This window comes from Arachis ipaensis, chromosome B09 (assembly GCF_000816755.2).
Source record: "Arachis ipaensis cultivar K30076 chromosome B09, Araip1.1, whole genome shotgun sequence".
Classification (NCBI taxonomy): Eukaryota; Viridiplantae; Streptophyta; class Magnoliopsida; order Fabales; family Fabaceae; genus Arachis; species Arachis ipaensis.
In genome coordinates, this window is record NC_029793.2 from 137,261,394 (window position 1) to 137,277,892 (window position 16,499).

Genomic DNA, 16,499 nt, shown 5'->3' on the forward strand with positions numbered 1-16,499 from the left:
GGTGGGTGAGTTTTTGGTTCAATGAATTAATAATGGGACGTCATTAATAAGGAGCATCAAGTTTAGGCAACATGCTGTGACAAACATCATGCTACTATTTTGTTGATACACTTTGCTGGCTACGAATTCAGCATCCCATATGATGAAACTAGGTTATTGTACTATTACTACTACACCCTTTGTCTGTTTAATTTAACTGTAGTTCATGAAGTCTTTCAGGGCAATGGGGTTGCCCTCACCTATATTGCCATAGTGGTGTGATGATGATTATTGTTGTGCGTAAAGAATTTTATTTATTTACATACTTTATAAATATATGTAGCGTATGAGTGAGAGGAGAGAAAGATAAAGGAAGCGTCTCAGCTTTGAGTGGAACAAATCGATTAGATACGTAATGGGTTTTGATTTTCTGTTGGCCTGGGAATGCTTTAATTAATTTTATTTAAACAAATCCCTTGATGCTTACCACGTGTCCTCTTTTTTCGGAAGTGTTTAATTTGTTATTGCCTCTATCATTTCCTTCTTTTCCTTGCTTCTTATATATCCAGTTGGTTTTTCTTTTTCTGGGGCCAACCACTGATGTGACTCTGACTCCTTTATACTCCTTGATTTTCCCCTTTCCCTTATTTTGTTTCTTCACAGTTCACACTGTTTCATCTTGGCCAAACCTAAAGCATAGAGCCACTGCCTCCTCAACCGAGGCATGTGTTTTTTCCCCTCTAATTCAAGCCCACAATTACCAAATAAATATTTTGGACTTAAGCTGGATTCTGGAAGTATCAATAAAATAGTTGATTGTACTAGAGCATTATTTAATATTTATACATATGTATAGTATTGGAGTTGATTTTAATTTTCATTCTTAGAGAATAATCCAAGACTAAGCTTGTTAATTATAAGACTATTTTTTGGGAGACACAGGGATTTTTTCGATCCCTGTCAGGTGAGGTTAGGTGCCAATGTCATATATATGTGGGGTCCGGAAATATTCCCAAAACTAGAAGGTAAATAATAGAGATACATATATCATACGAAGGAGGAGTTATTATATATAGAGACATGGACCCTTATATTAAAGAGCTATCAACCATATCCTTTTCAACAGGAATTGAACAACTTAATCTACTATCTTTTATTTTGCAAAGGATAACATAATAACATCAGAATCAATTACGCTTTTGTTGTGGTGTCTAAAATTGGCATTTCAATTAACTTGCTTTTGTTGTAGGATAAGTAATAACTTGTCTTTCGAGCATATACCAACCGAGAAAACACTTTAAAGTAACCTCTTGATGCTGATATTGGCATGTAACCTTTGTGACGTGTATATATATAAACCACTCTCTGTTTATTCTAACATATGGTATTATACTTATTTTATTACGAATATTCAGTTATGTATTTCTCCCACTTTTTAATTTAGTGTCAAATGTGTTTTAGATTTTACATTCTCTTCAAAAATAAAAAAGAAGTGGTGTTACATAGCAAAGTATGCTAGTTGTTATTACACTGAAAAGGATGCAAGAGTTTTAACAGAAACACACTATGAACAATTTACAACCTGATGTAATCAGATTAGAGTAATTATAATTGCAAATGTCCTCCATGTGGACCAAGGTTATTTATGGTCAAAAGAGAAGAACGTGACATATTTCATAAAGTTGGAAATGCTTAAGTAGTGGGCTGAGACTTAAGTTGTAGATAAGTGGTCTTTGTATTTAAGTTAGTGTTGGACCAATAGTATTGCTTCTTTTAGACTAGACTGGTGGCTGATGTCACCGAGCATAGTCTAGAATTAATTTAATCCGTGAAATAACTGCTAAGGTAAGTAGTGCTCTTTGACTAGGTATTTTAATCTTATATATAGGTGGCACTAGACGATTATGAAGGATATATGTGCCTCTCTAAACCTTTTTTCATTGATCCTTGGGGCCATGATTATAATGTGGATATTGAGGTGGAGGAGGTGATGACGACACTCATAGCGTGAGAAACCATCAATCTTGTAAAAGAGAGGAAGAAGGAAAAAAAAAAAAAAGAATTAGCAAAGAGGACACCCAGGGAAAAATAAAGTGGCACACTGAATCACTGTCTGCCCTTAAATTAAATGCTGATAAAATCATATATCATAGCATTTATACCTAATTTTAGTTAGCTGTATAAAAGAGGTTTATAGTAATGATGGGGTTGAGTCATAATCAACATATCTTATCTTTTCTAATAGAATTACAATAATATTAAGTATATATCTCTTTCCTTAGAGAGTCATATCCCTTACTAATAGAATATACATGTTATTATTCTGCTAAAAAACAATAATTATTTGGGTTTGTGGCACTGCATCTAAAGCCGTTTTCCTAGAAAAATAGTGTTTTTGATCAATACAAGCTAGAACATGGTCTTGGGGGTGTTCCTTATTCATCTTTACACATATGGGAAAAAGCTTGACCTTCACTTCTTTGACAATGATCTGGCCAATCGTGCATATGGTTCCCCTTTTCAGTTTTCTTATTCATTTTGTTTTCTTAATTTCTCTCCTTTTCCTCTCTACCTTTTTTAAGTATCTCTCTATTCTTAGGATCTGTTAAAGAGCTACACGTGTTGGGTCTGATTTACAAGATTAAAAACATTTTGTCCCACAAAAGTGAACTTTGATGGCTGAAAGGTTGAATAAAAATAAAATTGAATAGATTTATGTTGATCAAACATATGAAAGTGGGAGCTGGTGGCCCTATCAACAGTGCCAGCACCATATTAGTGGAGACTCACCATAACACTAGCACATAAGTCAGCTTTTACAAGTTCCACTATCCTACTTAACCATGTTTATGCCTCTTAATCTGACTCCTTTGGATTAATCAATTGCGTGTTTAATTAATTTAATTAAGCACATACTTTGATTTACTTTATGATCCTCTTTATCTTGTCCTATACTTTCTTCTGCTTCAGTATCTTTAAGTAAATAGATTTGATCATTTTTAAATGCTAGATTTTATAATACACGGTCCCATATGGCCATTGCCATGGCGAATGGCCATGATGCTACAGCCATAGTTTCCTATAGTTTATTCCAGAGTATATTATTGGTTTTCAGATAAGGTCTCTCATAGAAAATAAGTTTCTATCTGATCTCTCTTGTATATGGTTGATCTGATATGCTTTCTCTTTCTGTTGTGGTCCCTTATTCTTTTATCCAAAGATGAAATCTGAATTGGCTATACTTGCCAACTGAAAGCGAAATAAAGCATAACTAAGAATTATGAAGCCCTCTTGCTTTTCAGATATTATTATGGGATCTTTTGAAACACCTAGAAATTGTTGGATTACCAAGTTTATTTAGATATTAAATACAAGTACAATAACAAATTAACAATAACAATAAGAGGATGCACCTTTTATTAATGAAACTTGGCTTTGAATTCTGCAGGTGTTAGCCATGTTGATGGTGTAAGTGAAAGAGATAAGCCAAACATAAGGCAGAACCTAATTCATTCATACAACACAGCACTAGCTCCAAAGGTAAAAGCTTTATGCATGGACACTCCCAACATTGTTAATCCTACAAAGAACACACACCCAATGGGAAGAAGCAGATATAGTGACAGGGTTAGCTTCTTAGATTGGTTCAACCAATTCAGCACACTCTTCCAAAGAAGCCTCAAAGAGAGAAAGCATGAATCTTTCAACACTCTGAGAGTGTTCCAAGTCATTGCAGCTGCACTATTAGCAGGCCTAATGTGGTGGCACTCTGACTACAGAAATGTTCAGGACAGGCTTGGCCTACTCTTCTTCATTTCAATCTTCTGGGGTGTATTCCCATCCTTCAACTCTGTTTTCGCCTTCCCCCAAGAGCGCGCCATCTTCATGAAAGAAAGGGCCTCTGGAATGTACACATTGTCATCCTACTTCATGTCTCGAATCGTTGGCGATCTTCCAATGGAGCTTATCCTGCCCACAATTTTCCTCATTGTGACATATTGGATGGGAGGCCTAAAGCCTGATCTGGTGGCATTTCTATTGACATGGTTGGTCATCCTTGGATATGTCCTTGTCTCGCAGGGTCTTGGACTCGCCTTAGGCGCCGCGATAATGGATGCCAAACAAGCTTCAACTGTTGCAGCAGTGACAATGCTAGCATTTGTGCTAACAGGTGGATACTATGTCCATAAGGTTCCAGCATGTATGGCTTGGATCAAATACATATCCACAACTTTTTACTGTTATAGGCTTCTGACTAGGATTCAGTATGGTGATGGAAGGAAAATCTCATACATGTTGGGTTGCAATCATGGTGGTGGAGACAGGGCTAATTGCAAGTTTCTTGAAGAGGATGTGATGGGCCAAATTGGCACTGTGGGAAGCATTGGTGTCTTGTTTCTCATGTTTGTAGGGTACAGATTATTGGCCTACCTTGCATTGAGGCGCATCAAGATTTAGGAAGAAGAATCTACAATTATTGAAATTCTCTCATGAAGAATTGCATAGTGTTTTTCTCTCTTTCTTTTTTTTCCTAAGGAAAATTAAACTAAAACCTTTTTAATTAATTAATTAATTAATTAATTAATTAAAAGTTACAAAGATGATCATGTTTTGAAGAGAAAAGGATGGATCAATTGGTTGGATAGTAGTGCAATGCAACAGCCACAAAGTTTACATTAGGCTAGCTATTCACTAACTAGTTGATTCGAACAAGTGTAATTGAATTGATGAAAATGATGACATAATCTAAGCTGTAAAGTTAGAGAAATTAGCAAATCGAATTATTGATTGAGGCAAAGAAACAAGAGTCATTTGTATATTTTGGATTTCAAGTTGATCTCTTATGTTTCATTTGTGTACTAAGAATGAATATTCAAGGAAGAGGGAAAAAAAAGGAATTTCTTCCGTATGGAATTTTGTTTACGTGGATAAAAAAGCATTGCGGAAAGGGAGTTTAATCTCTCACGTTACAAACACTCTAAGATACTGTTAAAGTGCTACTCATATATAAAATCTATTCAATTTAACTAATCTAACTTGAATCTTGTCCTACTGTAAAACTTGAACAGAAAATCTTAGGAACAAGCCCCGAATCTCTTTAATCATGAATTTAGGCTCGCTAAGCCGACTTTCTCTCTTTCTTTTTTCTTTCTTTTTGGTCTACTCTAAATAGCATCTCAAAATTATAACTTTGACGCCAATTCTAGGATTTTGTTGACATTGCTTAATTCTAGTGACATTTTATAGTAGACTGTTGACATTGCTTAATTCGAGGGACCATCAATTCTATTTGTTTAAAGTTATTATTTGCTTTGTTAATGAGTTATAATTCAAATGTTATAGTTTTTTTATGCTCATCTAAGAAGTTACAAATTCGAGTCTCCTTATTTTTGATAAAAAAAAAAATTATTATTTGCTTTGATATTTTCTTCTTTTGGTTTTTAATTGTTTGCCGTGCATTTATAATCGATGTGAGGCATGTTGAATTTACTCTTTATTGATAAAGTATTGTGATTATAAAACTCTTTTGTTTATTTAGCAATTTTTTAAAATATTTTATATTTATGGGTTTTTCCAAAGCAATAAGTGTTTGGGGGTTGGGGTGAGTAGTTATTACTTATTACCCTTTAGTTTTTTGTTTTTTATTCATTATTTTGGCTTTTGATAATATACCATTGATGTCGTCCTAAAAAAGTTTGGTTATCACAACTTACAACTTGACGTGCTTTTCTTCATCAGATTTGCTACTTTACTACATCAGATTTAGTTACGAACTTGAATTTGGAGAAATTATTACTTTACTGATATTAGACTAAAAGTGATAGTTGACTTGAACATATCCAAAATGTAATACTATATTGTGTATATTTGTTGATCTGAAAATGAAATTAAAGATGAGATTGAAATATTTTTGTGGTGTGTTCTCTGCAATTTTCTTTTTCTAATTTTTGTGATTAGGTTTGATGCATTATTAGGTTTTCTTGAAATGCAAAGTGTGCTGTTAGCATTCATGAGTATCTGAATTTTGTTGCATTGCGTTGTTCGTCTATATCAATAAAGCGTAATTGAAAAATAATTATGTTAATTATTTATTTTTTTCACTATTTGTTTTACTTTGATTTGTATCTGCCTTTTGTAAATTTTAATTACTGTGAAAAATGAGAACAGTTGTATTTGTTTTGATTTAAAAATTTTATTTTTAAAATTTGAACTGTAGTTGACAGGAAGAATGGGCTGCACTCTAGATTATATACGATCACAGTAAAAGACAAAGACTGCAGTTCAATGTTTAATGTATGTGTTAGTAATATTCAAGGCATAAGTGCTCACGTTCAATTTGGATCAGGGGAATGTGGCATTAAAAAAATATTTGCATATTTTTTTTAAGGGATAAGTACTTTTTTCGTCCCCAAGGTCTGGGGTCGAAATCAAAATCGTCTCCGATCTTTTTTTTATTAAAATCATCCTCAACGTTCAAAAACGCTTTAAAATCATCATTTTCCGAATTTTTGGACCAAAATACCCTCATCATCATCATTCTCCTCTTCACCTTCTTCACCCCACCACCAACATTACCACCACAACCACCATCAACACCAACACCACCACCACCACCACCACCACCAACACCAACCAACATCAACACCAAGACCACCAAACAGCAACAACACCATACCACCACAACCACCATCAACAGCAACAACACCATGCCACTAAAACCACCATCAACACCAACACCACCACCACCACCACCACCACCAATCAACACCAACACATTCATTACTCATAACAAAATAAAACAAATTAACAGCAACATTTACAAAACAAAATAAATCAACAAAAAAATCAGAAGCAGAAGAACCATAACAATTTCAATAAACAATAACTCAATAATCATCAATTACAATTTCAGTTTTCAGATCCAAAAACAGCAAAACAACAGAAGCAGTCACAAATGACCACAAAAGTTCAAGCAGAAGTAGGCCAAAAGCAGAAGAAGAAGCAGCAAAACAAGCAGAAGCAGAAGTTCAAGCAGTCACAGAAGAAGAAGCAGGACAATCACAGAAGAAGAAGCAGCGCCGGCGAGATCCCCCTCCCGATGACCACACGGCGGCGGCAGCGGCGGCGAACCCTAAAAACGAATAAGTAGAGCGGCGGCGGTGGTTAAGAGAAAAATTGAAGTTGAAATTGGGGTTGGGGTTTTGAAGAGAGGGGCATGAGGAAGGGGATGGGAGTTACGGGAGTGGGGTGACGGGAGTGGGATGAGGGGTATTAATAATGAAAGGTAATATGAAAAAAAATAAAATTATGAGTAAAGGACATTTTCGTCCCTGACCTTTTTTTTCGCAGACATTTTCGTCCTTAAGGAATGGAAAATACATTCAAGCCCCTGACCCCTGAAAAACGTGGACATTTATGTCCTTCCGTTGAATTCAGCCGTTTGCACTGGACGAAAAAAGATGAGGTGGCGCTGAGGTGGCCGTAACGGAGGCTAGGTGGCATGGAGTATTTCATAACAGGACATATAAGTCCCTAGAGACAAAAACGACGCCATTTTTGTAACCTGCCCCAATCCTGTTTCGAATTTTTCTGCCTTTTCTTCTTCCTTCGTCCTTTTTCCCTTTCATTCTTCTTCCTTGGCCCCTGCCTTCATCACCGCCGCACAGCGGCGCCTCCGTCAGTCACCATCAATGCCGGCGACCTCCTCCTTCCTCTCTTTTTGCGTCTTCTTCCCTTTCTCACTTCCTTACTCCCATTAGTCTCTCTCTCTTCTCACCCTCCTTCCACCCACCGTTCGTCCGCGACAACCTTCTCGGCGACCCACTGTTGCCGCGCCGCCGCCTCTCTACCAACGCACCACCATCGCTACTAGGGCCCAACCATCATTTCCTCTCTCTCTCATTACCACCCCTGTGCTTTGCAGATCTTCTTTCTCTGTGTTTAATTCACTCTGTTATTGTAATTAGTTAATTAATATTGTTTAGTTAGTTTTGTTTAGCTAATTTCAATTTAGTTAGATTAGTTAGTTACATTAGGTTGTTAGAGAATCTGACGTGGATAGTGGATTAGGTCTTGCTTGCTTAATGTTGTTGTCTGTGCAATCACTGTTTGTAGTTCATTATATTTAGTTTGTTCAATTGTTCTTGAATTGTTAGGATTAGGGTTGGTTAATAGAAATTGCTGAGACTGATGTTTTACATTGATGCTGTGTAAATTCTCATTGCCTGTTTTGGTTAACAATAAACTCTTATGTGCTCATTTTGCTGTCTGATGCCACATCTCTGTTTTAAAATGAGCTAATTCCTTTGATTCAATGATTCAATGATGCTCGTTTGCAAACTCCGCCTGATAGGCTTCAAAGCATAAAATTTGATGCCTTCGCATCCAGAGCAGAGCTTTTTAAGGCAGAATCGAAATATTGGAATGAGATAATAGGACAATATGTTGATACTTTAGGCTGGAAAGAGACGAGAATGAGAAATGTTATGGACATGCGAGCTGGATTTGGAGGGTAATTTTTCTATCGTTTTATTTTCTTTTTATAAATAGACATTTAGTTATTCCTAATTGCTCTAATATTTGATAGTTCCTAAATTTTATTTTCAATATATTTGAGTGCTTTCTCAGGTTTGCAGCAGCATTGATTAGTCAGAAATTTGACTGCTGGGTTATGAATGTTGTTCCTGTTAGTAGCACAAATGCCTTGCCAGTTATCTACGACTGTGGATTGATGGGAGTTATGCATGACTGGTATTTAACAAAACTTACTTAAGATATATTAAATACAATGTTCACCTTGTGGTACTGAGGTTTTCCAATTCCATGTACTGAAAGAGCCTCTATATCAATTCCCCCAAATTACTTTTGCGATCTTGTTAGTGTTTTGTAATATTCTGCAATTTTTATAATTTAGGTGTGAAGCATTTGACACCTACCCAAGAATCTATGATTTTCTGCATGCTGCCAACCTTCTTTCTGCAGAGCGCAAAAGGTACCTTTTTCTTTTCTTATCAAGTTTGTATCTTTCCTCCTGGCTTATAATCATTACACTATTTCTGTTAATAATGAGAAAAATGAGAATTGTGGTTTGAATATCCAATCCGATATTCATCTTTCGTAATAGTAGCTTAGGAAATAACTATTTTATGATCGCTCTGCTCGACTGCAAAGTCCAGTATTGATAATGTCTATGTGTTGGATTTCTCTCTTATCAGATGCAATGTGTCATCTATTATGCTTGAGATGGACCGAATACTAAGACCAGGAGGACGGGTATACATCCGCGATTCTATTGCCATCATGGATGAAATTCAAGACATTGCCAAGGCAATGGGGTGACAAGTCACATTGAGAGATACATCTGAGGGGCCTCATGCTAGTTATAGAGTATTGGTGTGTGACAAGCACCTGCTACATGCTTGAAACAAAATGGGAGGGTATGCATAAACATGAAATGGAACACATGTTTTGCTTTGATCCCACAAATAGCAGAAGTGAAGTCATACAACATGAAATCCTGTTTGTCATTTCAGAAATATAGGAAGATTTTAAGTGCCTAGTATCACTCACTTGTTACTTAAAGAGTTCAGAAAGTGATGAATGTTGGAAGCATTTTTTGGTTGATACTAGGCATGAGATGCGCGATCCCGAAAAGTTGGGTAAGTCAAGTGCATCATCTAACTTAGTTGTAACATTCAATTTATTTGTATATTACAAAGCTATTCCACATATATTCATTGTTGATTATTCCAAATAGAACAAATCATCTATGTACGATTTTGATACATTTTCCCCCATTGATTTATTAGTAGTTTCCAAATAAGGTATACATTTTCTTCTTGATTGAAGAAAAATCGTGCTCTAGGGTCAGCGTAGCAGAGAGAGAGATGAGGAAAAGTGAGAAGAGAGAGAGACTAATGGGAGTAAGGGAGTGAGAAAGGGAAGAAGACGCGGAAAGAGAGGAAGGAGGAGGTCGCCAGCGTTGATGGTGGCTGATGGAGGCGCCGCTGTGCGGCAGTGATGAAGGCAGGGGCTAAGGAAGAAGAATGGAAGGGAAAAAGGACGAAGGAAGAAGAAAAGGCAGAGAAATTCAAAACAGGATTGGGGGAGGTTACAAAAATGGCGTCGTTTTTGTCTCCAGGGACTTATATGTCCTGTTACGAAATGCTCCATGCCACCTGGCCTCCGTTACGGCCACCTCAGCGCCACCTCTGCCAGCTCATCCTTTTCCGTCCAGTGCAAACGGCTGAATTCAACGGAAGGACATAAATGTCTACGTTTTTCAGGGGTCAGGGGCTTGAATGTATTTTCCATTTCTTGAGGACGAAAATGTCCGCGAAAAAAATGGGCAGGGACGAAAATGTCCCTTATTAAAGTAGAAAAGGACGATTTTATAACGTTTTGTAACGTTGATGATGATTTTAATAATAAAAAAAGGTTGGGAACGATTTTGATTTCGACCCCAGACCTTGGGGACGAAAAAAGTACTTATCTTTTTTTAACATTAGTTTTATTTATTGTTTAAAAAGATGTGAGATTTGGAGCAAATGATGAAATTGAAAGAATGAAGTAAGGTTGGATTAGAGAGTGAGGCCTCAGATTCATGTTCAATTGCCGATGTGCATTTGGATTAAACTTAAATCAAAGTTTAAAATAATATTTCTTAAAAACATATTTTTTTAACTCAAAAAACCAATCTAAACCAACACTTAAGAGTTTAATATGCTTTTAGTCTCGATGCAAGTTTTAAGGATATTGGTAAATATACACTTAATTTAAGCTATCAATTTATTGTGACTACATTGTTATATTTAGTTTGAATTTAACTTTAAAGTCGTACTTAGTGTAATGTTTGTTGCCTTCATTTCGTGAATAATTTTTATTATTTATTATTTATAATGTAAAAGACGCCGAGGTTCTTACATAAGTAGTTAAGTGTTATATTTTTTTAAAGAAGTGTTAGGGGTCAGTAAAATTTGTTATGTTTAGTCATTAATTAATTATTATCAATATTTTTAATAGTGTGAAATGACATCTAATAATATAGAATGAATCATTTTTTTTATGGTTAAGTGCTGGCCAAATTTTAACAAAAATACTAGCCTTCTAAACTTTCACATTTTCTTATTTAAATACAACTCAAGTTAATTATTGTGTTTATAGTGTTGTCTTTTATGTAATAGAAGAAATAATTGAACAAATTAAAATATACAATGATTTGTGTTTAAACTCAAATCTTTTTAAGTTCTTTTTTTTTAAATCTAATTCATTTTGTATCAAATATTAAATATTGGTGTTTTATATATATATATGGATTGGTTATGACGGTTTTTGAAATAAGTCAAATAACATAAATATAGTGTGAAATATTAATTTTTATAATTTTTTTGTTATAAAGATTGGACATTTATAATTTTCAATCTCCTATAAATATATACAAAAAGTCATTCAGTGCATTTTATATTTTGATATATCTGTATGAAGTAAATTAACCTAAATAACGTATAGTAAAAAATTGACAATAAAATTGTCTCAAATTTTTAAGAAAGATTTTATTACTATTATGCGTTTAATTAATATATCTTTATGTATAAATATTAATATCTATCAAATTTGTAAATTTTGTATATGAAAGTTGTGAAGCATTTTAGGTAATTGCTTTGTAAGAAAGGATAATTTAAATTTAAATAATAATATTTGTTAAAATATATTACTTTTTTTTAAAAAAATTATTAATTAAACATGTATTATCTGGCTTAACTTAGAAGTTACTAAAAAAAAATTACTTCAAATTAAAAGTGATAGAAAATATTTTTTTTCCTAAACTAATAATCTCATATTTGTCATCATCTAAACATAAATATAAATGTATTTATGAAAGAGTTATTCTCCACGTACAAATATTTTCCATACAAGTCATACAAGTTATATATATTCACGCATTTTTCACGTTTTTTTCTGTGCTTCTTTTTCTTTTTCTTCTTTTTCTTTCTCCGTGCCTCTTTTTTTTCTTCCCCTTCTTCTTCTTCTCCATGCCTCCTCCTCCTCTTCTTCTTTCTTTGTACCTCTTCTTCTTCTTTTTCGTAATTTTTCTCTCTCGTTATCGTCGTCATTAACGCCACCTCTTCCTCCTTCTTTTTTCATTAAAATTTCTTCTCCTCTTTTTGTTTTCTCTTTCTCCTTCATCATCGGTTATGTCGTTTGTTGAAAATAATAAATAATTCAGGGTTAGATTATCAATTGAACCAGAACAAAATTGATTATTGTTTTGAATGCAAGACTAAGGTGTGGTTCAATTTAGAAGAAAAAATATAGTATTAGAGGAAAGATTTTTCTGCAGCAAATTTGGGTGTAGTACGAAGATATTTGGGTGTAACACGAAGATATTTGGGTGTATTTTAAGAATTTTTGGGTGTATTTTTATTCTGATGATAAGTTCTGCATAATTCAAAATTCTTTCTCTTCCTCCTTCTCATCTTCTACTGTTTCTTCTTTTTTTGTTATTATTATCATCATCACCATCTTCTTCTTCTTTTTTTTCTTATTCATCTTTTTTTTTATATTACCTTATCAACTTTCTTCTTGTTTTACTCTTTTTAACAAGAATAAAAACAAAAAATCAAACAAAGAAGAAGAAGAAACACATAATGCTGCAAAATTATTTGAAAGAGGATGAACTTACATTCATTTAACTAAAAGAAAGAAAGAAATAAGAAAAAAAGAAGAAGAAAAAAACGTAGCATTAGAAAAAATATTTTTCTGTATTTGCAGCAAATTTGGGTGTAAAACGAAGATATTTGGGTGTAATATGAAGATATTTGGGTGTATTTTAAGAATTTTTGAGTGTATTTTTATTTTGATAAGTTTTGCATATAATTCAAAACTCTTCCTCTTCTTCCTTCTCATCTTCTACTGTTTCTTCTTTTTTTTTTATCATCATCACAATCTTTTTCTTCTTTTTTTTTCTTATTCATCTTTTCTTTTTTATTTTACCTTCTCAAGTTTCTTCTTGTTTTACTCTCTTAACAAGAATAAAAACAAAAAAATCAAAAAAAAAGAAGAAAAAACACATAATGCTGCAAAATTACTTGAAAGAGGATGAACTTACATTCATTTAACTAAAAGAAAGAAAGAAATAAGGAAAAAAAGAAGAAGGAAAAAAACGCTGCATTAGAGAAAATATTTTTCTGTATTTGCAGCAAATTTTGGTGTAAAACGAAGATATTTGGGTGTAATACAAAGATATTTGGGTGTATTTTAAGAATTTTTGGGTGTATTTTTATTCTGATAAGTCCTGCATAATTCAAAATTCTTCCTCTTCCTCCTCTTCATCTTCTATTGCCTCTTCATCTTCTACTGCTTCTTCTTCCTCATATTCTTATTTCGTTTTTTTATAATTCTTCTTGGGAGAAAAAAATCAAACAAAGAAAAAAACATAATATTGCAAAATCAATAGAAAGAGGAGGAGGAAAAAAATGCAACAACAACAACGGTAATAAAAAAAATGATAAAGATGAAACACGCGAAGAAAAAAGAGGAGAAACGCAAAGAAAAAGGAGAAGAAGAAAGAAGAGGAGGAGGAGAAGGAGGGACGTGAAGAAGAAGAAGAAGTGTCTTTTGTAACGGTGAGTCAGAGCGCGCTTTGGAAATGGTTGAGTGACGCCTCACACTCCATTGAGTGAATATAGTTTTTGTTAGATTTGATCCAACTTATAAGATTTGTAAGCCAAAAAAATTTGTATGTATAACATAACTCTTTATGAAATATTCATAAATATTATTCACACGCAGTAAAAAGCTAAGATATGTCTGATTGTTGTTATAAAAAAAAAGTATAACTACATTATTTTATTAATAAATTAGAATAAAATAGGAATATAACATTTAAACGGCAGGGAATTGGTGTCGTTTGCTAAAACGGGTATTAGAAATTCAGGTCACAATGAAACCTACACAACACGACATGTATAGTATAATTAGGGTTTAAGGTCTCCTCCACCGCACGCTGCGAGCGAGCAAGCAATTAATCGCACTCATTGAGAGAGAGAATCAAGAAGCAAGAAAAGATCAATGGCGTCAAGGGGTGTGTCTCTGAAGGGAGGAAGGCCAAGGTTATTACCCACTACGGATTCATCCCTCTCGTCATCATCATCGGTATGAACTCCGAACCAAAACCCCAGCTCTCTCAGCTTCTCAGCCCTGTTTGATTCTTCATCTCAGCGAATTGAATCGAATCGACCAGGCCTTCCTCTTCTTTTTCTTTTAGTTGATTCTTAATTTTTCTTATGTAACTTTCTGAATTAAGTGGATCAGATTATGTAGCTTTTTTTATTTAGGATATTTTCGGAGACGCATTAGAAGAGCTATTTATTATTATGTTTGCTATAATAGTATTCACATGTTGGTATGCTTGCAATTGTTCGGTGTTTATATTTTCTTTCCAAGTCACTTGATGTGGTTGTTCTTTGAGTTAAGGCTTAGTATTTGTGTGTGTGAGAATATGTGATAATGTTGAATGCAATAGGAGTTCTTAGAGTACCCTCATCTTTGTTCCTCTTAAAGATTTTAGGATCACCAGTTTGATCTTCCAAAGATTATTACACTTGGAACTAATCTGAAGCTTGTGTGGTGATCAAGAATTATCATATCAAAGTTTATTTAGGATATTGGATTTTGCAATTATGTCTAAATCCTTATATCTGATAAGTGTTTGTTGGAGTAGAACCTATTTCAAGGTTATTTAAAAGGATTTCTAGAACATCAATTTGATATTTGATTATCCAAAGATTATTATCACATTACGCATTTTGCAAGTTGTGTGGAAAATTTCTAGGTTGATTAATGTCTGGAGTTCTGTGATAAAAGGGGAAGGAAAAAGTGATCAGAGTTGAATCAGTGTAGTGTCATTTTTGTCCTCGAGGTGTAAGGATTGAGCTTCGAGTCTATCTGAAGGTATATGGTTTGTATGGCATAGTTGTATGATTATGTCTCTGATTTGTATTACTGTATGCATCTTCTTTTGTAAAATGGTTTTAATTGTATGTCTGCTGCTTAGTTTTGAAAGACCATATTCGATTGATTGGACGAGCATTAACAATTGTAGCTGAAAGAATCGTGATATGATTGAGCTAATGCAGCAGCATTATGCAGATGCAGTACAGTGATGATGAAATGAGTATGAAGAATTTACTGAATGATTATCAATTGATGAATAGAGAGTGAGAGAGAATTAACCTACTCTAACAAATTCTATTTCCAACAGAATAACAGAATTTCTATTTATTAGCTAACTTCCCTTTCAAGTTACTTTAAGTTTGAACTTGCATCTATTAAAGGGGTCAATGGAAAGGACTTTGGCAAAAATATTTGCTATTTGATCAACCGAATCAATATGAACAACATTCAAAGTCTTTGGGTTCGCTCTAATAAAAATAGCACTCATGTTGTAACAATATAGAGTTGGAATTGATGGCAATTGAACATGTAACTCCTGTAGCAGATTTTGAATCCATATTAGTTGGGAATCTGCCTCGGCCAAGCTTCTATATTCCGCTTCTGTGCTATTTCAACTCACAGATGCTTGCTTGCTTGCGGCTAGATCAAGTCACCAAGTTAGCTTCAAGATACACAACAAAGCCACAGGTGGATCTTTGATTGTCCAAGTCTGAACCCCCAATCAGAGTCTGAGAAAGCAAAAAGAGTTCAATCAATGCTAGAATGAAATATCAGTCTTTGATCCAATGTACTAGCCAAGTATCTCTATATACGTTTTAACACATTTCCAGTGAAATGTTAGAAGTTGTTGCATATATTGACATACTTTATTAACAGAAAACAGAAAATGAAATCTCTGGGCGAGTTAAAGTAGCATATTGGAGGGAACCAACTATAGATCTATATAGGGTGGGATTGTCAAAGAAATCGTTGCCATGTTTAGATAGTTTAACACTAGTTTTGGACTTTATTTTTGGACACAAGTATAACTTGTATGTGAGGGTTCAACCCCATAGCAAAGTTGAACAGGTTTTGGACTTTTGGTTCTGTTTTGTTTTGGGTGCTTAAGGAGACCCTTCTACAATCATCATCGACAATGCGTCTTAGTCCTGGTACCACTTTTTTTTTTTTCCATATTTTTGGGCATGTACAATTCCCGAACTAGATTGATAGATAATGAGCCAAATATTTTCAATTTGATCCTATCACAAATTAAACAGTTATATAATTGTGTCTTACCAAAAAGAAATAAAAGTACACAATTGTGAAAAAATAGTGGCCCTTTTATAGTTTTTTAAAGTACTTTTACTTTTAAAAATGGGCTTAAAACCAAACAATCAAGTGGACTTCCAAGTCAATCTTTCATACAAATCTGGGCCTCTCTCAGAATTTGAAAACATTTGATAGGGTGGCTTCATACTCGAGGCCTTGAGGAAAAAAACAAATAAGAAAAAGAAGAAAGTTCTAAAATTAAAATCACCCATCACCAAAAAAAATAAAATAAAATAAAATAAAATCACATAATT

General features: G+C 34.0%; 2 protein-coding genes across 2 annotated transcripts in view; both read left to right on the plus strand.

Annotated features, from left to right (window-relative positions):
• The window catches only part of LOC107618566 (ABC transporter G family member 25), a 6,906-nt gene extending 2,046 nt beyond the window's left edge, over positions 1-4,860 (plus strand). The window contains exon 3 of the mRNA XM_016320666.2: positions 3,428-4,860. Within this exon, the coding sequence (XP_016176152.1) occupies positions 3,428-4,437 (1,010 nt within the window). The 3' untranslated portion in view covers positions 4,438-4,860. The remainder of the gene's footprint in view (positions 1-3,427) is intronic.
• Positions 8,312-9,773, plus strand: LOC107616875 (probable methyltransferase PMT11). The gene is made up of 4 exons (XM_016318769.2): positions 8,312-8,491; positions 8,608-8,730; positions 8,894-8,971; positions 9,195-9,773. The coding sequence occupies exons 1-4, from the start codon at positions 8,454-8,456 to the stop codon at positions 9,316-9,318; spliced, it is 363 nt and encodes a 120-aa protein (XP_016174255.1). The 5' UTR covers positions 8,312-8,453; the 3' UTR covers positions 9,319-9,773.

Excerpts from the sequence above, each read along its gene's own strand:
- LOC107616875 (XM_016318769.2), top strand. The coding sequence starts at position 8,454 with ATGAGAAATGTTATGGACATGCGAGCTGGATTTGGAGG. Across the intron at positions 8,731-8,893 it reads ATGGGAGTTATGCATGACTG|GTGTGAAGCATTTGACACCT; the intron begins GTATTTAACAAA and ends TTTATAATTTAG. Across the intron at positions 8,972-9,194 it reads CTTTCTGCAGAGCGCAAAAG|ATGCAATGTGTCATCTATTA; the intron begins GTACCTTTTTCT and ends CTCTCTTATCAG.